This window comes from Terrapene carolina, unplaced genomic scaffold (genome assembly GCF_002925995.2).
Source record: "Terrapene carolina triunguis isolate 2854851 unplaced genomic scaffold, T_m_triunguis-2.0 Scaffold66, whole genome shotgun sequence".
NCBI classification, from domain to species: domain Eukaryota; kingdom Metazoa; phylum Chordata; order Testudines; family Emydidae; genus Terrapene; species Terrapene triunguis.
Genome location: NW_020664417.1, coordinates 75,418,983 through 75,444,034, shown reverse-complemented (window position 1 = coordinate 75,444,034; position 25,052 = coordinate 75,418,983). Strand labels below are relative to the sequence as shown.

The 25,052-nt window shown below is 40.8% G+C and overlaps 1 protein-coding gene across 1 annotated transcript in view; it reads left to right on the top strand.

The window, feature by feature from the left end:
* Window positions 1–25,052, top strand: part of CC2D2A (coiled-coil and C2 domain containing 2A) — a 120,407-nt gene that overhangs the window by 81,035 nt on the left and 14,320 nt on the right. Inside the window, exons 24-28 of the mRNA XM_026648036.2 lie at window positions 8,995–9,100; window positions 10,103–10,212; window positions 10,363–10,459; window positions 13,814–13,912; window positions 19,424–19,600. Of these exons, the coding sequence (XP_026503821.1) occupies window positions 8,995–9,100; window positions 10,103–10,212; window positions 10,363–10,459; window positions 13,814–13,912; window positions 19,424–19,600 (589 nt within the window). The remainder of the gene's footprint in view (window positions 1–8,994; window positions 9,101–10,102; window positions 10,213–10,362; window positions 10,460–13,813; window positions 13,913–19,423; window positions 19,601–25,052) is intronic.

The following is a 25,052-nucleotide window of genomic DNA, read 5'->3' as shown; positions in this document are numbered from 1 at the left end:
CTGAGCAGGCTGGTGGCATAAGATCAGCATTTTAATTTAATTGTAAATGACGCTTCTTAAACATTTTGAAAATGTTGTTTACTTTACATACAATAGTTTAGTTATATAATATAGATTTATAGAAAGAGACCTTCTAAAAACGTTAAAATATATTACTGGCATGCGAAACCTTAAATTAGAGTGAATAAATGAAGACTCGGCACACCACTTCTGAAAGTTTGCCTACCCCTGTAGTAGTGTCTGCTAAAATGACTGGTTTATTGTGCATATTAGGCTGTTTGAGAAAAAATAATTGGAAGATAATTTGAGATTTTTGAGAATATAAATAGGTAATATCAGACATAAGGCCCGGCTTGACAAAGCCCTGGCTGGGATGATTTAGTTGGGAATTGGTCCTGCTTTGAGCAGGGGGTTGGACTAGATGACCTCCTGAGGTCCCTTCCAACCCTGATATTCTATGATTCTATGATTCTATGATGACATGCTATCCCTAAAACACTTATGAATATCATGTCTTTTAATTATATCCAGTACTTATTCTATATCCCTTGTACTTATATTAAATAATAGTAGATAGATTAGATGTAATAAAAGAGATTCCAAATAGTCTTTTCTACAAACCAATAGTTATTTTATGCACAGTGGAACCCCTGTGTTACAAACTAATTGGGGATTAAGAAGTTCATAAAACAAAAAGTTCATAAAATTTATCATCTCAAAATCACGGTAGGTAAGGTGCATAAATTGTAGTATGGTGCACTGCATCTCTTTTTTCTTGTCCTTCAAACTACTGCATAGCAATTTCCAGTACATTGAAGACATCAGAATATGAAGGAATGTTGACTTGTTCATTAACATCACTTTTGTTATGTGGTTTCCCCTGACTCCCACTCTTCAGGAAGAATGGTTTGTATAACCGGTTGTTCGTGAGATCGGTCTTTGTAGAATCGAGGTTCTACTGTATATCTTTCATATTAGCTCTTGCTCTTTTACCTTCATGTATTCATTTTAAGCATTTTAACTGGCAAAGCATTAACCAGTGGAATTAACCTAATGTAGTTCCACTGTACTAATTTTGAAGCTCAATCCTACCTTCAGATACACTTGCTTAAATATCACCTCAAATCTTGTAAGAATGCATTGTATTATTTTTCTTATTTTATGGGGCTTTTATAACAAACATACCTTTCCACTCTACACTTAATTAGTGAAAACAGAACACAACTCAAAACTAACTTATAAACAGTCTTTTCCTTCATAATAATTGTAGGCTTAAGACATCCGATCCAACTAATCTGAACATAAAACAAAAGCAAAATAATACTCGCTCAAAAGTCTGACTGAACAGCAAGCCTTAGATTATGCTTCAAAACTTGAAAAACTCTCTCTCATAAACAGGAGCAATTTCCAAGTAAGACTACATTTTTGAACTGCACCCAGAGCTAATTAGTGATAGTCAGTTATTGAACATGCGGAATTGAGTCCTTCTGCTACTCTACCTACTTACCATAACTTATATGTTTTATTGGCCTTTCATAAATAAATTCACTTTGAGGAATAAATGTAAAGTATAACTTTCAGATTATGATATCGTAAAAGTTTGAGACGATGTCAAAAATATTTTTAGAGTAAAAACAAGTTCTGTACAGCTAACTACATATTTAATGAAGTGAGGATTAATATTCAGTAGTTATTTGAGTCCTCATCCCTATCTGTAGTCCACTGTGTACGCATGTGCTCCATGCGCCTGAAGTCAGAGAATTCTTGAAAGCAAGGTCCATGCATGTGCCTTCGCTGTCCTTGTGCACCTGACCAAAGAGATAAAGGGCGGAGCGGACCGACTGTCTCTCCATTTCCTTCTTATGACCAGGTGGCCTGGGTCAAAACCTCCAGTGCCTGGAGCTTTGTCTTCCTTTATTCTTAAATCTGTAAATACATATGTAGATATTTTTTGTAAATAGTTTTAGGATTTTATCCTATAGTTTTTAGCTAAATTTCATAGTTCAATAGTTAGATTACCCATCCCAGGGTATTCACTGGCTCCCCTCTTTCCCGCTTTACTGGGACTGGACTTCAAAATCTGTGCTTCTTGCCAACACTCCTTCTCAGTCAGCGATGAGCATCAATGCTGACTGTACTGCCTTGGGGAAGCTCACTTCATGGCAAAGTGCAGTATCTACCATTCTTTCCATACCGATGGGGGTGGGAACTTTGCCTTACCAAGCATTCAATAGAGAAAGCCATGAGGCCTTAGTCAGACCCAGGCCACGAGACCACGCTGTGCTCAGCAAGGAGTGTGCCTTCTGCCACAAGGTCTGACTTAGGAGAGGGGGAATCTACTCTCACAGATCCCGCATCGGGGTCTTGTTGGGAGGGCAGAGACCATTCCCGTAAACATCCAAGCTTCAAAAAAGTTAGATACAATTCTGCCTACATCGACTTTTCCTGCACAGCCCTTGAGGACTTAGAATGTCCTAAGTCTCAGGGTCATGACATGAAGGCCTACGAATCCAGGGCTCCATTGGTACCAGACTGCTGTCTTGTGGCAACAGTGCCTCCAGTACCAACTAAGCCTTAATGGGAACTGATGGCACCGATAAAAGGCAGCCATCGAGCACGTCAACCACCAACAGTACAGCTCTGCCTCATTCAACTGTGGCACAAACTGTAACTACTCTGGCTCCATCAGTTCAGGTGGACAGGATCCCTTGCCACTCTAGTTAGAGCAAATGCTTACACCCCTCCTGATGACATTTTTGCTCTCCTGGATCCCCAGTCTCCAGCACAGGAGGTGCATCTTATGGGAGGAGTCTTTCTCCCCTTCCATCGTCCAGCCATGGCTTCCCTCCAGGGGAGCCATCAGTACCGCTGACGAATACAGAATCAACATTTTCTTTGTGAGGAGACTCTGAACGACCTGATGAACTGATGTTTCCTCCTCTGAGGCATAACTTCCCAGACAGGGGACCCGGACCTGGCTGGAATCAACCTCCACCTCAACACCTGTGTTGGAACTGTTGGTATGCTATGCCATGGGGACTTCCACAACCACCTTTTGACCTCTCTTACAGGCTATACTGGGGACCATGGGACCTGTATTAACCTGTAGAGTTGACAAGATCTGGTAGGGAGTCAATCAACCCCTCCTCTCTGAGAGGATAGTCAGAGCTTTTTTCTGACCCCATGGAAAAGGAAGGAAGGGTAGGAATAAATGGTCAGTTTTCACAGTGAAGAGAGGTAAATAGCGGGGTCCCCCAAGGACATGTGCTGGGACCAATGCTGTTCAACACATTCATAAATAATCTGGAAAAAGGAACAGTGAGGTGACAAAATTTGCAGATGATACAAAATTACTCAAGATAGTTAAGTCCAAAGCTGACTGCAAAGAATTACAAAGAGATCTCACAGAACTGGGTGACTGGGCAACAAAATGGCAGATGGAATTCAATGTTGATAAGTGCAAAGCAATGCACATTGGAAAACACATAGTCCCAGCTACACATAAAAATGATGGGGTCTAAATTAGCTGTTACCACTCAAGAAAAAGATCTTGGAGTCATCATGGATAGTTCTCTGAAAACATCTGCTCAGTGTGCACCAGCAGGCAAAAAGGCTAAAAGAATGTTAGGAACCATTAGAAAAGGGATAGATAATAAGACAGAAAATATCATAATGCCACTAAATAAATCCATTGTATGCCAACATTTTGAAATTCCGTTGTGGGTGTGTGTGTGTGGGGGAGAGGTGAGAGAGAGAGAGAGAGAATTAGAAAAAAGTACAGAAAAGGGCAACAAAAATTATTAGGGGTATGGAACAGCTTCCATATGAGGAGATATTTAAAAAACTGGGACTGTTCAGCTTGGAAAAGAGATGGCTATGGGGGATATGATAGTGGTCTATAAAATCATGAATGGTGTGGAGAAAGTGAATAGGGAAGTATTATTTATCCCTTCAATTTACACATGAATCAGGGCTTGCCCAATGAAATTAATAGGCAGCAGGTTTAAAAACAAACATAAGGAAGTACTTCTTCACACAACGCACACTCAACCTGTGGAACTTGTTTTCAGGGGATGTTGTGAGGGTCAAAACTATAACTGGGTTCAAAAGAAGAATTAGATAAGTTCATGGAGGATAGGTCCATCAATTGCTATTGGCTAAGATGTTCAGGGATGCAACCCCATATTCTGGGTGTCCCCAAAGCTCCGACTGCCAGAAGCAGGGATTGAACAACAGAGGATGGATCACTTGATAGATTGCCCTGTTCTGTTCATTCCTTCTGAAGCATCTGGCATTGGCCATTGTCGGAAGACAGAATACCAGGCTAGATGGACCACTAGTCTAACCCAATATGGCCATTCTTATGCTCTTAAGAAGATTATGAGCTGGATCCAGACTGTCTCATCATCTCCGGATGAAGCAGTTGCTCCAGTAACTCCACGTACACACCCCTTCCCCAGTGACCACAAGCAATTCCAGGAACTGTTATGTAGGATTGCATGTGAGCTACCGAAGTCCCTTGAGGAAGTTCAGGATCCTCAACATAAATTACTGGACATCATCCAATTCTCTGGATCCAGCTGAATAGTGCTTCCTGTTAATGAAGGCATTCTGGAACAAGTTAGAATAGTCTGGCATACCCCAGCCACTTGTGCTCGTGCTCCTACCCCTAAGAGGGCACGAAATGCTATTTTGTCCCAGCCAAAGAGGTGTTATTTCTCTTTTCTCGTCATGCTCCTAACTGTGGATGCTCAATCTGCCATGAAGAGATCTAGATAGCAACATCCTAGATCTACTCTGGTTGACAAAGAGGGTAAAAGACTCAATTTATTGGGAAGGAGGTTCTTCACTTTTACAAGCCCTCAGTTCTCAATAGCCAGTTACCAAGCACTGATGACTAAGTATGAATACCTGAACTATTCCAAATTCATGGACTTCATTGACAAGTTTGAACAGTAGGATAGAGCTCAATTCAGGCTCTCCTTGAGAAAAGCAAGTTGGTTGACGGGACCGCTCTTCAATCAGCAGGCTATGGTATTGTGGCTACTGCTGTTGTGATGTGCTGTGAATCAACTGTGCAATTTGGGGTTTCCAGGGAGGTCCAGGACACCATGGCGGACTTGCCATTTGACAAAACTCATCATTTTAAATCAAAAGACAGACGAGTCCTTATACACTCAAAAGGACTCTAGGACCACCCTCCACTCCTTGGGAATATTTACACCTGCCCTGAAGAGAAAATTCCACAGGCAATCGTACAAGCCTAGACCAACAGCTCAATAATTTTACCATCAGTGGTCTTGTGAGCTGCCCTGTAAGAGACAGAGGGTTGAGAAGTCCTGTTTCCTTTCACCTCTGGTGGCAATATAATCAATCCAATCCCAGCACTCAGCTAAATGATATGTTTGATGGGAGGTTGAGTGCTGCAAAACAATGATGCCACCACCTGCCGATTCCCAGATACTCTTTGGTGGTTGCTTAGCCCTCTTTTTCCACATCTGAAGTGCAATAACAACAGACAAAGGGGTACTAAATATCCATTCTAGCTATGCAATTTAATTTACCTCCCTGCCCCCTTCAAAGCCAGGAAGACCCTCAGGGCCATTCTCGTGAGGAGATTCTAAAACGAGAAGTAGAATCCCTCTTATAGTGAGAAGCAACAGAGCAAGTACTTGTTCAGTACTAAAGAAAGAGTTTTTACTAAACATACTTCCTAGTACCCAAAAAGAAGGGTAGCTGGAGACCTAACCTTGATCTCCACCATCTCAACTGCTTTATTCACAAACTGAAATTTTGCATGGTCACGTTGCTATCTATAATCCCATCCCTGGAAAAGGGCTTGTGGTTTACAGCTCTCAGTATGAAGGACATGTACTTTCACATGGACATTTACTTCACTCACAGACGTTTTCTCATACTCATAGTGGGCTCCAACCATTTTCAATACAGAGAGCTCCCATTCAGCCTTGCTTCTGCCCCCAGGGTCTTTACCAAGGTCTTTTCGGTAACATCAGGCATCATGGTTTCATTGTGTTCCCCATCTCAAAGACTGGCTTCTCGTTGCGAAGCACATAAAGAATCTTAAGAGTCTACTTCGTCAGTGCTTCAGTTAGTCTTTCCTAGGGATCAGCATAAACTTGTAAAAGTCTGTTCTCGCTCCAGTGCAGACTTTAGACTTCATTGGAGAGTCCTTAAATTCTGTCACGGCAAGGGCTTATGTGCCAATGGACAGGTTCCAGGTGGTAAATGACCTCACAGATCAGGTCATGAACAACCCTCAAATACCAATCAGAACTTTTCTTTCTCTCCTGGGGTATATGGCTTCATGTACTTATGTCACATCATTCACCAGACTCCATCTTTGTCTGCAAGCATGGGATCAAACCGTGTTTTCACCATGAACACCATAGTAACTATTTCCCTCAAAGTAACATCATCTCGACTATGGTGGAAGAATCCCCTGCTAGGTATGGATGGGCATTCCCTTCCTTTCCCCCTAACCAGACAGGATGATCATTACAGATGCCTCCCTTTTAGGCTAGGTCTACACTACAGCGGGGGGTCAACCTAAGATACGCAATTTCAGCTACGTGAATAGCATAGCTGAAGTGGCGTATTTTAGGTCGACTTACCTGGCTGTGAGGACGGCGGCAAGTCGACCGCTGCCGCGCCGCCGTCGACTCCGCTACCGCCTCTTGCCGTGGTGGATTTCCGGAGTCGACGGCAGAGCCATCAGGGATCGATTTTATCACGTCTTCACTAGACGCGATAAGTTGATCCCCGATAGACCGATTGCTACCCGCTGATCCAGCGGGTAGTGAAGACGTGCCCTTAGGCTGAGGAGCTCATATGGACAGCTGCACAGCACAGGGCTCTTGGACATCCTGAGAGGCCAGGATGCATATCCACGTTCTGGAATTGCAGCCAGTCTGAGAGGCTTGCAAAGCCTTTCTCCAATTTATACAAGGTCATCATGTCCTCATAATGTCAGACAATATGATAACAGTCTTTTACATTAACAAGCAGGGAGGAGCAATACCCATTCCCCTGTGTTCAGAAGCAGTCACTTCATGGAATTAGTGCATCAGCAATCAAATCATCCTGTTGGCAGTTTGCCTTCCAGGGAATCAAATGTGCCTTGCTGTTGATCACAAGTGAGGAGTTACACAATTCCATGGTAAACAGTATTTTTGCTCTATGAGGAACCCCCACAAGTGACATGTTCACCTCTCAAATGAACAGAGAGTGCAACATATACTGCTCCAGAGGAGCCCTAGGATGCCGCTTTCAGGACGACGCTCTCCTTCTTCGGTGGTCAAACCATCTGAACTATGTTTCCTTAGCACTGCTACTTTTTACAGAAAATTCGTCAGGACAAGGCATGAGTCACTCTCATTTCCCCCTCGCTGCTCCCAGTGGCCCAGACAGTTTTGATCCTTGAGTTTCTTACACACATCATCTCAGTTGCTGATCAGCTTTCAGTCCTTTTCCTGTCTCTTGACCCAGAAGGAAGGGCAGAATCAAGCCTCCTAACCTTCAAGCACTCCATCTCAGGGTGTGGTTTTTGGATGGGCATCAACTCTAGAATATTCATCCTCTGAAGCTGTGCAAAGCATCCTTACTAATAGTAGAAAAGATTCCGCTACAAAATGCTACTTAGCCGAGTGGAAACATTTCTCTATCTGGGCGCAACAAAAACGTAGATTCCCAGATCTCCGGATATTGCCCATATTCTGAACTGTCGTCTTTCCCTCAAAACAGCAGGTCTTTCAGTCAGCTCTTTACAGATTCATCTGGCAGCAGTCAGTGCATACCACCCACCTCCACATGATTACTCCGTTTTTGCTCACCCACTGACTACCAGATTCTGGAAGTGTCTGAACAGAACTTTTTTGCCAGTAAGGAAACCTGCTCCTCAGTGGGACTTCACCCTTGTTCTTTTGGTGCTTACTAAGCCTCCCTTCAAACCACTAGCTACATGTTCCATGTCTCTCCTATCCATAAAGGTTGCATTTCTGGTAGCCATCACCTGAGCCAGGAGGGTGGATGAGCTCGGAGCACTGAAGGTAGATCCACTTTACACCATGTTCCATAGAGGCAAAGTTTCATTGTGTTTACATCCTAAGTTCACCACCAAAGTAGCTTCGGAGTGTCACCTGAACCAGTCAATCCACTTACCTGTGTATTTTATGAAACTAAATGCATCTGAAGAAGAGAGGAGACTTCATTCCTTTGCTGTGCAATGAACCTTAGCCCTTTTTCTGCAAAGGTCAAAGCCAATCAGAAAACCTCCTAGATTGTTTATCGCTGTAGCAGAACGAGTTCAAGGTCAAGCTGAATGCTCTCAGAGAATCTCTAAATAGATCTTGTGCTCTATCTTACTCTTTCAGCTGTGTAATCTTCCTCCCCTTTATGGGGTGGAGAGCTCATTCTACAAAAGAACAAGTGACATCAATGGAATCACTTCAAGAAGTACCTCTAAGCAGCTACATGGAGTTCCTTCTGCATGTTTGTGAGACATTATTCTTTAGTACAGAACTCCACTGATGCGGCCTTTGGCGTGGTAGTCCTTCAGTTGGCTCTGCCGCCTGCATCCTCACACTCTCCTCCTACTTGAGTACTGCTCGTCATCAGTCACCCACAGTGGAATACACACTGGGACCAGCACTCCAAGGAGAAGAGAAAGTTACTTAATTCGAGATGTGTGGTCCCTGTGTGTATTCCACTGCCTGCCCTCCTCCTTTTCTGCTTCAGATCATGGTGGGATTCCTGATATAGAAGGAACTGGAGAGGTGATTGGTCTACTCCACCCTTTAGCGCCTCAGTTGGAGGCATGAGGAGAGTGAGGGTCCATGCGCAGACCTGTGGACACTGCTTTCAAGAATTCTCTGATTGGGCACGTGGATCACACATCTTGAAGAACCTCCAGTTACTATAACGTAAATAACTTTCTCTTGCGTGTTCTCTGTCACAGTTATATATTTTCCTTCCTAGCAAACTTCAACAGCCATCCAGATCTTCAAGGTCCTTTAATGAGATGTTTGCAGCATCTCCATCACCTCAGAGCCCAACCCACAGCATTGATTGGGCTTTCAACCAGGTACAGTATAATATTGACATAAATTGAATGGTAATTTGGTCATGCGTCTGACGAAGCGGGTATTCACCCATGAAAGCTTATGCTCCAAAACGTCTGTTAGTCTATAAGGTGCCACAGGACTCTCTGTTGCTTTTTACAGATCCAGACTAACACGGCTACCCCTCTGATACTTGGTCATACCGGGTTGTTTCCCTTTCTTCTAAGCAGTAACATTGACTGGTTAGATCATATTATCAGTGAGGTTGAAATTGAGACTAAATTTTCTATGGCAATTGGAAGCCAAATTTAGCATCCTGAAGGGAGAGGACCCACTGTTCTTGCTTCTGTTTTTGTTTTGATTTTACATTTGTTGCCCTTTTTAGAAACACTATAATGTCCTGATTTTTTAAAAAATTTTGTGTGGTTCCTTTCACACTTTTGGACACTAGATAAATTCCTCTTTCTGGCATTTTAAAAAAGATAATATTAGGGTTTTGTTATTTCTAGTCCAAGATTAATTTAACTGAAACAGGTAGTAAGAAGGGCCAAATACAGAGAGAACCATGATAGTATCAACAAATTTTGTTCTTTGATTACAGACAGTAAGACACAAATGTACATCTTTCAGTGGGCTGATTGGGTCACATAATCTGTTTTAATTAGCTTTTTCAGGTAACTAGCATCCTTTGCCTGTTGCTAAATTTGAACCTGTCTGATAGATCCTTTTTAATTCAGGCTTAATTCTACACAAAAATCTGAAGGTGAAATTTAAGACTGTGGACACATGTCAGTAGTTTGACTATATATTTCTTTTCAAGAATATTAGAGTTACAAAAAAAAAATCAACACCCTAAAATGTTAGAAGCCCATGAAATGCAGAATTCTGTGTTTGTCACAGAAGTCAACAAACATATCTTTCATATATTATTTTCATTTTATTACATACGTTGAAAAACTGACAATTTACAAATGTTCTACCAAATTATTGTCTATTATTATTTTCATTTTACTTGTATTTTGAAGGTTTTAGTCCATCCTTTTGTAGAAGTTTCTTTTCAGCGAACAGTCTGCAGGACAACAACAGCAGAGGGGCCAAACCCCAACTGGAATGAGGAACTTGAACTTCCATTTAGGTATGAGTAAATGAAAACAAGTTATTGGTTTTGAGATTCACAGTATGTCCTTGAGTAACATTTTTGTTTGAGTGTGTAACTGAATGTAAAGTTTAATATAGTACAGTTTTTCTGTATTCTTTATAAATCACTAATATTTTATTTTGACAGAGCTCCTAATGGTGATTACAGCACCACAAGTTTGCAATCAGTGAAGGATGAAGTGTTCATTAACATTTTTGATGAAGTACTCTATGATGTCTTAGAGGTGAGCTTGGTGTCTGAAGGACCATTTTGACATTTAAGTCAGTGTCTTTGATATTAAGAACATCACTGAATATTATGGCTGATTCTCCTGAGTATGGGAAAAATAATCACAAGAGTAACCAACAAGATATATATGTAAATTATCGTAGAATAGAATACTAGTCTTATGAACAACCAGTTATTTGAACCATTTTTCCTGGTGGGAGGGAAAAAATCTCATGACAGAAACGATGTTGATGAAGAACAAGTCAACATCCATTCACATTCCTATGCCTTCAGTGCATTTGAAATTGCTTTGAAGTGGTTTGAAGGATGAGAAGAAAGCAACATGCTGCACCATGATGCAACCTATACATGGAACCTATTGTAATTTTGAGATGATCAGTTGTATGAACTTTTTGATTTTATGATCTTCTCCATCCCCAGTTAGTTCATAAAATAGGGGTTCTACTGTAATATATTATACGTAATATATTATACTCTCATATTCGTGTCATGAACTTTCACTGTTACAACCTTCATCCTCCCATGCTCCTTTCCTTTTCCCATTGTTGTCATTCCTAGCTATATTACGTCCAATCTAGATTGTAAGATCCTTGTTCCATTGTATTGTCACCCCACCTGAACAAAGCAGTGCTGTGCAAAGTCCAGGTACTCAGTCTGTTTTCTGCTGCCTAAGGTTTGAGCTTGTGTGTGTAGTCAATAATATGTGCTGACTTCAGTGACAAAAATGAGGATTTTACTGCTTTTTAATCCTGGTAGCAGTGTAGAGCCAACATAGTCAAAGGGAGAGTAAACTGGATTTTATTTCTTCTTGTTCATTATCAGAAGTGTTTGCTAAATTCCAATTCCAAGTTATACTTGTTCAAACCCACGGAAGGGGATGGATTCCCCACATCTGTTGCTTTGTTGTTTGATTTGTGTGTGTGTGTGTGTGTTTTGTCTGATTCTAGATTGCAAGTTCTTTGGGGCAGGATCTATGTCTTTCTATTTGTTTTGCATTGTGCCTTTCATTTTTAGGCACTAGATAAATAATAACAAATAATAGTAGTAATTAAGATGGAATTTTCAAAAGCTCTCAGCTGTGGCCTAACTCTGCTTCTACTTAAATCAGGGAGAGTTTTACTGTTGAATTCAATGGGAATAGAATGATGCCAATGCTCAGCACTTTTAAAAAATCTCAGGCAAAAAATATTAAATGCACAAATGTCACAGAGGGAAGAATTTGGTCTGCAAAACTTTTATTGCAGGGGATGAAGCATGAGAAGGAAGGATCCCAGCTTGACTTTCAGATCCCAGGCTGAATTTGCAGAGCTGGCATTTGGACCAATATCATCTTTTTACTTGTATATTGATCATGTTTAATACGGAAATCATTGAATGACAACATGAACCCATATGTTAGCTCAATACAGATTTATTAAGAACTAATGTAATAGTGTCCTTGGTGGGTTAGGTTGCCTAGTGGTTAGTGCACCAAATGCCCCCCTTCTAAGTCTTTCAGTCCGGGTTCTTCTTTACTCAGAGGCATGGTGAGGAGTACAAGTGGCTCGAGTCCCTCCTGTAGTGGAGGCAGTGGTAGGGGAGCCTGGGCCCACTCACTCCACCACGCTCCAACCCAGGGCTCTAGGAGAGTCAACAGTATCTGGCCCCCTAAGGTGCCCTCTGAGTTACCCTCCGGGGTCATTTCGTACCACTGCTTTTGTCTCCCAGCTTTCAGCCCCAAATAAGATGGAAAGAAAAATGAAAGGTAGCCATACCATCAGTGCCAACCAGGCTCAGCATATAGTCTCACATCCCTCAGGGAGACTTCTCTGGTGCCCTTGTCAGGAGCTTTCAGGGTAGGTCTGTCCTCCTCCCTAGCCATTCCCCTTCTGAGCTGGGTTCCTCCCTTTTCAATCCCTTCTTCAGTTGGAGCATGCTCTTCAGGGTTGGAGGGACAGGGCTACTTGAGCCCAATACTGTCCTTTAACCCCAATGTGGGGTTTGCATGTGCCATCACAGCTAGATTTTCACCTTTGAAGTAGGCCTGGGCATTTAAATGTCCACATCACTGGATGAGCACACACAAATTGGGCGCATGAAGATAGCTAATTATACGTCTCTGTTTAATATACAGTACTTGTGCCTGGTTTTGTATAAGCAAAAATGTGTTCTTCTATAGAAGTTGGAAATCAAGGCCAAAATTAACATGCTTGATCTTCAGTTAAAAAAGTATGCATGTACTCGGGGTGGATGTAGCCTACTGATTCAATAGGGGCACTATACTAAACTCTTCTTGGACATGATTTTGAATTCTAGTTAAGGGGGGCACTGGTCACCCACAGCAGCACCCTGTGCCTTGGCACTGCAACCCTAATTCTATTCTAGTGCAGAGGGGAAGCCCTGGGAAGCGGGGGGTGCTTGAGTGTGAGGTCACCCTGCACTCTCACACCAACGGCAGCTCTTGTCCTGCAGAGTTGGGCCAGGCTGCCAGCTCCATGTATTGTGACCTGGTGCACAAGGTCACAGTGCCGCTCAGGTTTGGCCCAACTGTCAGCGGGGAGGCTGAGTCAAATTTGAGTCAGTAGCATTGTGACTTAGCACATGGGGTCACAACACCATTCAAGTTTGGCACTCTTCGTTTAATTATTTCTGTGGGTGCAGATGAACCCAGGGACCTATGCTAAACCTGCCCTGGCACACACACTTTGCAAACACAGTTGTGTGTGCATACCCAGATCTGTATGTCCTTTGTCCCTATTCATCCTGATATCCACCTACAAGTCTTTTATAGGTACACACACCGGGCTAGTTATTTGTCTGCCTAGACAAGTGTAAATCTGTGATTTTACATATAAGGGAACATGAATGCGCAATTCTACAAAGCATCTCTTGTCATCTCCTCTGCCCATTTTTCTGGTTTATTATTCACATATCTTATTAACTGCTCAGTCCAGAAAGCTTTTTTAATACAATTGAAACTTTTTCGTTACAGGACTGGGCTTAATGTGCTTCGCTTAGGCAACCCCCTAAAGTGAATAGAGCTCTGTGCTGGCACAGGGGTCCTCTTGCACAGGGCTCATTGCAAGTCTAGGGCCCTAGAACATAAGCTCATTGTAGCAATGGCCATTCCTTCTTTTGTGTTTGCACAGTGTCGAGCACATTTGGATGCTTCAAGAAACAAATTATTATTATCTTAATAGTTTAACCAGTATTTGTAACAAATTTTGTTTAAAAATCCATTACTAATTAGAAATTTTAATAACTTGATTAAGCCATTGAGAAAGTTTAAGACACTTAAAGGGAATGAAGTCTGCTTGTAAATTTGTGTACACTGTATTGTTATAATACCTATTTTGCAATTTTTTTCTAGGATGATCGTGAAAGAGGAAGTGGAATCCACACTCGTGTTGAGAGACATTGGCTGGGATGTGTTCAGATTCCGTTTTCTACCATATACTTTCAAACAAGGGTAAGTATCAGTAAACTGGAGTATGAATTATAGGTTTGGAAGATGCCTGTAGTGAAACATCTGATCTATCTCCTATAGTTTTGACAACAGTGATGTCATTACCTCTTAACTATACCTGTTGTATAGGAGTCTTATCTTGCATTTAATATCTCCAGGGAGCTACCATGTAAGTCCTGACAAGACAATACTACAGTTCTGTCAATCCTATGTCAACAAACAAGGTGGAGCAAGAGCATCCCCTCTCTGTCAGGAGGCAGTTCATCTGTGAGATTGGTATATACAGAATCAAGTTACTCCATAGCTCTACACTTACCAAACATTCAGAAAAACCCATCAGACTGTCTCAGCAGGAAGTGCGCTATCAATCACAAATGGGCTGTCATAAGTATAAAGGGAAGGGTAACAGCCCTCCTGTGTATAATACTATAAAATCCCTCCTGGCCAGAGACTCCAAAATCCTTTTACCTGTAAACGGTTAAGAAGCTCAGGTAACCTGGCTGACACCTGACCCAAAGGACCAATAAGGGGACAAGATACTTTCAAATCTTGGTGGGGGGAAGGCTTTTGTTTGTGCTCTTTGTTTTGGGGGTTCTTCGCTCTTGGGACTAAGAGGGACCAGACATCAATCCATGCTCTCCAAATCTTCTGAACAAGTCTCTCATATTTCAAACTTGTAAGTAACAGCCAGGCAAGGCGTGTTAGGTTTATCTTTGTTTTCTCAATTGTAAATGTACCTTTTGCTAGAGTGTTTACCTCTGTTTGCTGTAACTTTGAACCTAAGGCTAGAGGGGGTTCCTCTGGGCTCTTTGAATCTGATTACCTGTAAAGTTATTTTCCAACCTGATTTTACAATGATTTTTACCTTTCTTTCTTTAATTAAAAGCCTTCTTTTAAAGAACCTGATTGATTTTCCCTTGTTTTAAGATCCAAGGGGTTTGGATCGGTGTTCACCAGGGAATTGGTGGAGGAGTCTCTCAAGGCTACCCAGGGAGGGAAAGGTTTTTGAGGGGAAGACAGAGTTTCCCAAATGACTCAAACTATTTGGGTGGTGGCAGCAAAAGCAGATCTAAGCTGGTAGTTAAGCTTAGAGGTTTTCATGCAGGTCCCCACATCTGTACCCTAAAGTTCAGAGTGGGGAAGGAACCTTGACATGGGCTCTCAAAGATTCTGTCTTCCTATAAATCTACTCAAGTGGGACTTCCCACTGCAGACCTTTGTGCTACCAGCATGAACAAGAAGTACCAACTGTATTGCTTCATTGGAGGGATGAGTCTTGGTTTCCTTTTGGATGCATTCCTGAATCCTTGGAAGAGGGACCTGATATATGATTTTCCACTGATTCCGCTAATCCCCACAGTCCTCAAAAAAGTGAGACAGAACAAAACCTTACTAATACCGATAGCAACAGCATGGGTTTGACAGTTTTGGTACTTGGAGCTGATGTGCCTGTCAACGCAGCCTCCAATCACACTTCCAAACCTTTCAGGCATTATTTCCCAGGATCAGGGGCAGGTCCTTCACATGGATCCTTCATCCCCGCATCAGACAGCTTGGATGTTAGCTGGCTGAGCATTATGGATAGAAGTTGCTGCTCTGAAGTGCAGGACATTCTAGTTTAAATCATGAAGGCCTTCTACAAGGCTGACATATAGATCCAAGTAAAAAATATTTTTTATCTGGACTGCTCAACGTGACTTACACCAGAGACCTCTATTGCAGACCTTACCCCAAGTTCTTACCTAAAGTGGTTTCAGACTTTCACCTTCATGAGTCCATTCATCTTTTCCCCTAAGCCTCATTCAAGTACCGGTAGGCTAGTCTTCACACACTTGGTGTGTTGAGGGTACTGTTTTACTACTTCCACAGAACAAACCCTTTTTCAAGTCACTCAGACTTTTTGTAGGCTTTGGGGACAGGTCTAGAGGACTGGCTATTTCAAGCCAGTCTCTCAAAATGGGTGTTTAATTGCATAAAGATTTTCGGTGAGGTAACTAAATTACTACCCTCATATTAGAGCACTGTCAGCCAGCGCCGAAGTTACCACTTCTGCATGCTTGAAGAATGTTCCTGTGCTCAGAGATTTAAAGGGTAGCTACATGGAGATTAGTGTACGTGTTTACACATGACTACTCTCTGGTTTGGGCTGCTAGATCTGATGTCTAGTTTTGTACAGCAGTTCTGAAGCCTTAGGGTCTGATAGGACTTCTGCCAGCCACTTTCTTGGGGAAATGACTGCTAACCAATCATCTAGAGTGTGATCCCCATAGACAAATACTCCAAAGTAGAAAGAAAGTTATTTACAGTTTCTTTAAAATGTTTTATTCATGTGGATCCCATGACCTGCCTTCCTTCCCTGCTACTCCAGAATCCTTTAGCTTTGGAATTCTGTAATGGCAAAGGAACTAAGGGACATTTGGGTCTGCTTTGTCCTTTATGCCAAACCTGCGGACACAGCAGGTAAACAAACCATCCCAGCCCGCCAGGGGCTTTCCCTGAACAAGCGGCGGCCCTAGTTTGAGAACCACTGGGTTAGGGGTTTGATACAGGAGTGGGTGGGTGAGATTCTGTGGCCTGTGTTGTGCATGAGGTCAGACTAGGCGATCATAATGGTCCCTTCTAACCTTTAAGTCTATGATTCTATGATTAGACCATTTCTCCAGCTTGTCAATATAATTTTGAATTCTAATCCTGTCCTCCAAAGCTAACGTACCCCTCTCCCATCTTGGTATCATTTGCAAACTTAAAGTATACTCTCTATACCATTATCCAAATAACTTATTAAGATATTGAATAGAATCGGCTCCAGGACAGATCCCTGCAGGACCCCACTCGATATGTCCTTCCAGCTTGATTGTGAACCATTGATAACTACTCTTTGAGTATGGTTTTCCAGCCAGTTGTTCACCCACCTTATAGTAGGTTCATTTAGGCTATATTTTTCTAGTTTGTTTATGAGAAGGTCATGTGAGACAGTATCAAAAGCCTTACTAAACTCGAGATATACCACATCTACTGCTTCCCCCTATCCACAAGGCTTGTTGCCCTATCAAAGAAGGATATTAAATTGGTTTGACATAATTTGTTCTTGATAAATCCATGTTGACTGTTACTTATTTTCTTCTACGTGCTTACCAATTGATTGTTTGGTTGTTTGCTCCATTGTCTTTCTAGGCACTTGAAGTTAAGTTGACTGGTCTATAATTCTTTGGGTTGTTCTTATTCCTATTTTTACAGATAGGTACTATATTTGCCTTTTTCCAGTCCTCAGGTATCTCTCCCACCCTCCACAAGTTCTCAAAGATAATCTCTAATGGCTCAGAGATCTCTTCAGACAGTTCCTTAAGTATTCTCGGATGTATTTCATCAGGCCCTGCTGACTTGAAGATACCTAATATTTCTAAGTAATTCTTAACTTGTTCTTTTCTTATTTTAACCTTAGATTCTACTCCATTTAAACTGATGTTCACTATGTTAGTCATCCAGTCACTGCTAACTTTTTTGGTGAAAACTGAAACATTTAACACTTCAGCCATTGTTGCGTTTTCTGTTATTTCCTTTCCCTCCTCATTGAATAATGGGCCTACTCTGGCCTAGGTCATCTTCTAGCTTCTCGTGTATTTGTAAAATGCGTTCTTGTTACGCTTTACATCCCTAGCTAGTTTAATCTTGTTTTGTGCCTTGACCTTTCTAATTGTTCCTACATGTTTATATTGTTTTTATATTCATCCTGTGTAATTTAACATAGTTTCTACTTTTTATATGATTCTTATTTGACCTGCAGGTCACTGAAGTTCTCTTGGTTAAGCTAGGGTGCCCTCTTACCATACTTCCTAGCTTTCCTATGCATTGGTATAGTTTGCTATTGTGTGCCATTAATAATGTCTCTTTAAAAAACTGCCAATTCTCCTGAACTCTTTTTCCCCATGGGATCTTATCTACCAGTTCTCTGATTTGCTAAAGTCTGCCTTCTTGAAGTCAGTTGTCTTTATTCTGCTGTTTTCCCTGCTACCATTCCTTAAAATCATGATCACTTTTACCCAAGCTGCCTTCCACCTTCAGATTCTCAACTAGTTCCTCCCTGTTTGTCAGAATCAAATCCAGAATAGTCTCTCTGCTAGTCGCTTCTCCACCTTCTGTTAAAAAAAAAAAAGTTGTCTCCAGTACATTCCAAGTACTTGTTGGAAAATCTGTGCCCCGCTGTATTATTTTCCTAACACGTCTCATTAATTGAAGTCCCCCATCACCACCACGTCTTGTGTTTTGGATGATTTTATTAGTTGTTTAAAAAAAGCCTCATCCATCTCATCTTTCTGGTTAGGTGGGTCTATGGAAGACACCTACCATGACATCACCCTTGTTTTCTGACCCCTTTTATCCTTACCCAGAGACTTTCAACAGGTTAGCCAGTCTATGTCCAAAGATACTCTTCCCCTTCCATGATAGGTGGATCCCATCTCTACTCAGCAGTCCTTCTTCTCGGAACAGGTTCTCTTGGTTGAGGAAGCTGAAGCCTTCTTGGTGACACCATTCACTCAGCCATGTATCTACCTCCAGGACGTGTCCGTCTCAGCCCGGGCCCCTACCCTTGACTGAAAGGATCGATGAGAATACCACCTGGGCTCCCAACTCCTTCACCCTCCTAGAGTCCTGTAGTCACTTCTGATCTGCTCAGAATCATGTCTTGCAGTATCACTATTGCCCACATGGAAGAGCAGGATGGGGTAGTAGTCAGAAGGCGGATGATCCTCATCAGTCCTTCCAGAATGTCTTGGATAATGGGCCCCTGGCAGGCAGCACACCTCCAAGGATGCCAGGTCAGGCCTCCAGATGGGTGCCTTCGTCCTCCTTAGAAGGGAGTCACCTACAATCACTACCCTATGTTTCTTCTTGGGAGTGGTGGCCATGATCCTCCCTGCTTGGGGGTACATGGCTTCTCCTCCTCCACATTTGCGGGAGATTCCTCATCTCTTGTTGCCAGGGCAGCACAACGGTATCTCTGTGGACAGTGGGTTGGAAGCAGGGTTGAGCAGCCAGGTTCCTCCCTGTGAAGAGCAGCAGTTTCCTCCTACCCTGGTACTGCTATCTCAGTCCTTTCCAGCTGGATTTCTTCCTCAAATGTAGAGGTCTCCAGGAGCACGTTTTCAATTAATTGTTCCTGTACACGGATGCTCTTCATCCTCCTCCTGTAGCTCTCGCACCTGCTTCCTGAGAGATTCTACCAGTGAGTACCTCTCACACTGGATGGTTTTCCCATCCTGATTTTCTGTGACAAGAAAATGCAGACAACAGTCTCTGCAAATCCACACCAGGACCTGGCTAGAGGCGTCCATGGTTGGGTTCTCTGTCTGGATTCAGGTGGAAGAGCCAAGAGCAGTGTTGGCATTGGCGACACGGCCTTTCTGAATGCTAAAACTTGAGGAAGCATTGTTTTTTTTTATTTTGAAATTATCATCATTATTGGTCATGATTGATTGATGTGTATGGATTAATATTTCTCTGTCTACTTCATAGATTGATGGCACATTTAAGATAGATATTCCTCCAGTACTCCTTGGCTACGGTAAAGAAAAGAACCGAGGAAATGAGAGAGGTTATGATTCTGTCCGAAGTCTGAGTGAGGGGTCCTACATAACACTGTTTATTACTATTGAACCACAGCTTATTCCTGGAGATCCAGTTCGGGAAAAGGTAACTAACACCTTTCAAATTTTGCTTTTGGTGCCAAGATTCTTGATATGCGTGTAAATAAGTAATTTTAACATGGTATATAACATGGATACAGATCTTGACTGAGTTACACTGTAAAAGTGAAACAGGAGTTCTCAAACATAATTGCACCGCAACCCCCGTCTGACAACCACGTGACCCCGGAAGGGTGGCAGAGACCGAGCTCCACCGCCTCGGGTAGGAGGAGAAGGGGCTGCAGCCTGAGCCCCGCCACCTTGGGTGGGAGTGGAGTTCGGGCTTTAGCTTCAGCCCTGGGTCCAGCAAGTCTAATGCTGACACTGGTGACCCCATTAAAATGGGGTTGCGACCCACTTTGGGGTCCCGACCCACAGTTTGAGAACCTGCACTTGAATTAAACTTGATTCAGTAATTTTTAACTGACCAGTATTAGTGTTTCTGAGCACTTGCATGTATTTTTTATAATTTAAAAGTAATGCTAAAATAATTTTGTTTTTAAATTGTAATGAAATCTTTGCTTTCTGATTTATCTTTAACAGAATTGGGTTATTTTTAAAAAATGGATATTCAAACACTCAGGCAAACTTGGGAGGTGCATTATATAGTAGATCTGAGTGAACAATTTGTGATGTATAATTTATTTAATAAATTTAATCTCTTTTTCTCTTCACAGACTATGTGCAAACAGATCTGTTTTCTCTTATGTATTTTGTTATTCATAATTACGTGACATTTTTTGCAAGTGTAATAATGTCTCTGGCTTCTTAATCATAATTTGAGCTGTTTTGCTTAGTTGAGGTTGAACACATATTTCAGATGATTTTGTATGTTTCCCTCACCTAGATGAGCGTGACTCATCGGTTTTCTGGTTAAAATGCTCATTTAAAAATAAGTTTAATTTTCACATTCCATAAGTATTTGAACATACAGGCTTAACATTTGCTTCCCACAAGCATTCTTGCTAGTAAAACTTGATCACACAAGTATTTGGGGAAAGAGAACACAAAAGGGATGCAAAGTGAATTAATTCAAAACTTGCATCATTTGCTGTTCACTAGTTATTATATTATGCCATTCGTATTAATGTCATCTCCTGTCCTGTAAATCTCTTGAAGATATTTCTAAGTAGGAGTTTTTTTTCATTCTTGACCTAGTTCTTTTACTTCCTTCACCAAACTAAAAGGACATGCTTGTGCAACAACAGAAAAAGTCTGTGTTCAAAAAACAACCCCTCTCCCAAAATCTCGTCACTTATTGTACCCTTATGCAATTAATTCTCAGGGTATGTCTACACAGCAAAAGCTAGCCTATCCAGGCATGGCCAAATTAGCTTAAATCCAGTTGTAGGGGTAACAATGACAGTAAAGACAGCACAGCATAGGCTTCAGAGTGGGCTAGTGAGCTGACTACATACCTAAGGTGCATATGAGTATGTACTGCCCACGATACGCTGTCTTCACTGCTATTGTTATTCACATTAGCTGGATTCAGCCTAGCTTGTGTATGCTATTTTGTGCACAGCTTTTGCTGATAGACATACTCTGAGATACAGTCAATCAGGATTTATCCATGTTGCTTCTGCACAAACAGCAGCTTCTCATATTTTGCTTTGAACTTAACTCAGTGGTTCTCAAACTTTTGTACTGGTGACCCCTTTCACATACCAAGCCTCTGAGTGCGACCCCCACCCCCTTATAAATTTAAAACACATTTTTATATATTTAACACCATTATGCTGGATGCAAAGCGGGGTTTGGGGTGGAGGCTGACAGCTCGCGACCCCCCATGTAATAACCTTGTGACCCCCTGAGGGGTCCCAACTCCCAGTTTGAGAACCCCTGACTTAACTGCTCCAGTAGCAGTTTATTTGAAGATGAAGAGGAGTTGGGGAGGGGGGATCATATCTATGTATTATACAAAATTAAAACTAAGCAAATTTTGAACTCTGGAAGTATAATTCATTTTTTAGAGCATTGATCATTGCATAAACAACTAAAGCAAACTTTGCTCTCCCTCTTATGGAATTACAGTCTCATAATTTCATATTGTTTGTTCAGTACTGGTCATAGTCCAGTCTGCTATGAGAATTGTTGCAATGTAATGCCGTGGAAAACAAAGAAAGGGAAACATGATTTGTAATTTTGATCTTTCATGGGTAAATTCAAGGTTAATTAGCTTAGTGACATGGCAAATTAGCACTAATATATAAAGCTGTAAAGATTTACACAACAGCCTTGAAGCATCGTTAATATACCAGGTCACTTCCACAGTTCTATTCTATATACAATAATTAACTGCAGAGAGAAATGTTGTAAGCTTTACGGGAAAAAATTGACCTTTTTTTATATATATATAGACCTGTCGCCGATATTTTTTCAGAATGAAAAATAGTTACAATTCAAATAAATTCCTGTCTAAAGGTATTTCTTGATAAATGAAATTCAGAGTTCATTGTTAAATATCATAGACTATATAATTATGAATTTTGATATTTCTGTTCTTAAAAGAAATTGTGGACAAATTTTATAATTTTGTGCACATATTAATTTGCATGGCCAATTACCAAAATAGTACATATTATTGTGATGGTAATACATGAAATTCTGAAATGTTGGCCCTGTGTTTATAACATTGTTACAGACCAAATTGCACACTTTATGTAATAGAAAAGTTTACATTTTTGATAAGTCCTTTCTCACTGACTTCATTTGTTTTCTTTGATTATAGATATAGTATTAGCTAGTTGTCCCTGGTCAGAATGCCAGATGTAAGAGCTAGAAAGGGAATGAAATATCATCCACTGTGAAGATGCAGCAAAGACTTTATCAGACATAAAGAACAGATAGACAAGATAGAATGTGAGAATCCTTTTCTCAGTGTCAAAGAACACTAGTTATCAAAACTGAATTGTAGCATAATTACTCTGTGCCACTAAAGTGTATTGTAACTAATACTAGAAGAGAGAAATGCTACTGAGGTAAGGAAACTGTCAATGTAGATTTTCTATTTGCTAACATTTGAAGAATTAAGTATAGCAGAAAAAGAGAGGATGGGTGTGACAAACGGGGTTCAGTAATTTCTTGCACCAGTACTTTTGCTGTGTATTTGAAGTGAAGTTCTGGCCCCACTGAAGTCAGTGGGAGTTTTACCATTGACTTCAGCGGAGCTAGACTTTAATCAACGGCATCTGCCTTTGAGTCTATTTAATATCTAAGACAATTTAAATATTGTAACTAGTAGCTAGTAAACAAAAGTTTTTTTATTTATAATGTTATTTAACTTAGACTGATTCAAACTAGATTATTACTTTAACAAACATTCTGTATGGTTTCATATAATCCAATTTTAAAAGAGTGGGATAGTAAATGGAAAACAATAAAATAATCTACAATGTTGGAAGAGGCTCATAAGGAAAGGAACAAATTAAACTGAAGATTATTCTATAGCATGCAGTGGACATTTTGTTGTTAAATTTTATGTACAACAGAGTATGCCAAGTTCATAAATTTTCATGTGCTCGTCTTCTGACTTTCTTGACCAAATAAAAGAACCACAATTGCATTTTGTATTGAAAGTGACTCCCCTAAATGTAGTGTAATTCCTACACATTTCAAATGTTTAATTTACAGAATGTGTATGTAGGAGAGCCAAATAGTTCAAAGTATTGCAAATGGGATGTAGGGCCTGATCCAGTGCTCGTTGATTTCAGGGAATAGAGGGTCCTGCCCTAGAGGTTATCATTACAAGTCCAGCTCAATTCAGCACGTGGACGGCCGGGGGTGGGGGGGGCGAGGGTTGGGAATTGCCAGTGACTGTTTGGTGATCTGTATGAATTGTGTGGAGTCCAGTTCCTTGTGAACAGGTATCCACATCACATATCACCAGCATAATTGTCAAACTTAGAAGAGAGAGCAAGGATTGAAGGGTCAGGTCTAAAGTAGTCCTTGGAAGTCCCTCCAGGTCATAGCTGAGACTCATTCATGGGGTAGTGTGGGAAAACTTGCACTAGAATTATCTGTGCTGTTCCCATTTTTTGTGGATCAGTTTGGGATGTCAGTCTCCAGGACTCAGTTGCCAGCACTTTTCTCATAACACTAAATTCATTTATGGAAATTAAACCTAATACAGTGTGTAAGAGAGAAATCTGCTTCACTACAAAAGCGGTATGGATTTTTCCTTTTCTTACTCTTTCAGCAGTGGCTATTTAAAAGCTGCATCTGGGGTACATAAATTGGGATGTAAACAATCCCCATCTCTTTTGTTTCTTTTGAACCTCTTTAATATAGAAATTTTCCAGTATAAAATGAAAAAAGTACTTGAATATTTCCCCTCTTTTGTTAATGTTTCTACGCTTTCCTGCTGTAGCTAAGTAGCTTGAAATGTCTATAGATTGCTTTAAGCTTCTCAATTTGATTTTTAATACATTTTCCTTCTTTTATTTATTATCTTTTTCTTTCTTTTTGGCCTTCCTAAATCTCTCTATAGATGAATGAAATGCTTAAGAAGGTACAACATATGTGATTTTTAAATTAATCAACAGATATTGCTATTTACTGTTTAGGATTCATTTTGTTCTTCCTCTGCAACTTTTCCCACTACCTTTAATGGTAGCCGTTCTTCATCTGTGTTTGACCATATATGTACTATATGTAGCATGCAAACTCCTTTATGCTGACATAGTATCTTAGATCGGTGGTATCATTTAATTAATACTATTTTGCAAGAAATCACTATTTTATATTTAAAAATTGAAACTATAAGCATCACTACACAAATTCCATACTGTGGTCACCATTTTTGGTTGAGAAGGATCATCATAAGAGGTGCCTTCTTTATTGGCTTGGATGGCTTGTTACTGAGCAGTGCATGGCAATCCCAACTTGGGGAGGCTTGGGGAACAGGATAACACAATGAAGGGGTTGTTTTTAAACCATGCATTATTTTGAGTTAAATTCTCAGGAACATTCAGGCGCCTTAAAAAAATGTAAAATATTTATACACACTTTAAGGCCCCTTTATGCTGCCAGAGTGGTGTAAAGTGGCCTTAGTTAAAAAAAAAAATCAGAAAATAACCATAAAATTTTATTGTACCTAGGACAAACCTACAAAATCAACAATATTCATTTATAGATGAAGGGTAGGATTTTTTAAAAATACTTAAGCGACTTAAGAGCACATGTTCCATTGACTTTCAATTTGGGCTTTTGAAAACCACACCTAAGGTCTTTAACTGCTAGGCAAGCCTGAACTAGAAGGATAACTTGCTTTTATAAATATGTTTTAGTCCATTTTTTGTATCAATTTTCAGCACTGCACAGTGATTTAGCCATGTGACTCCCATTAATGTCAGTGGGAGTTGTGCATCATAAATCCGACAGACATTTTGAGAATTTACCCCGATTGTTGTTTTAATGTAGTTATTGTTTTGCGACTATAAATAAGACTCCGTTCCTTG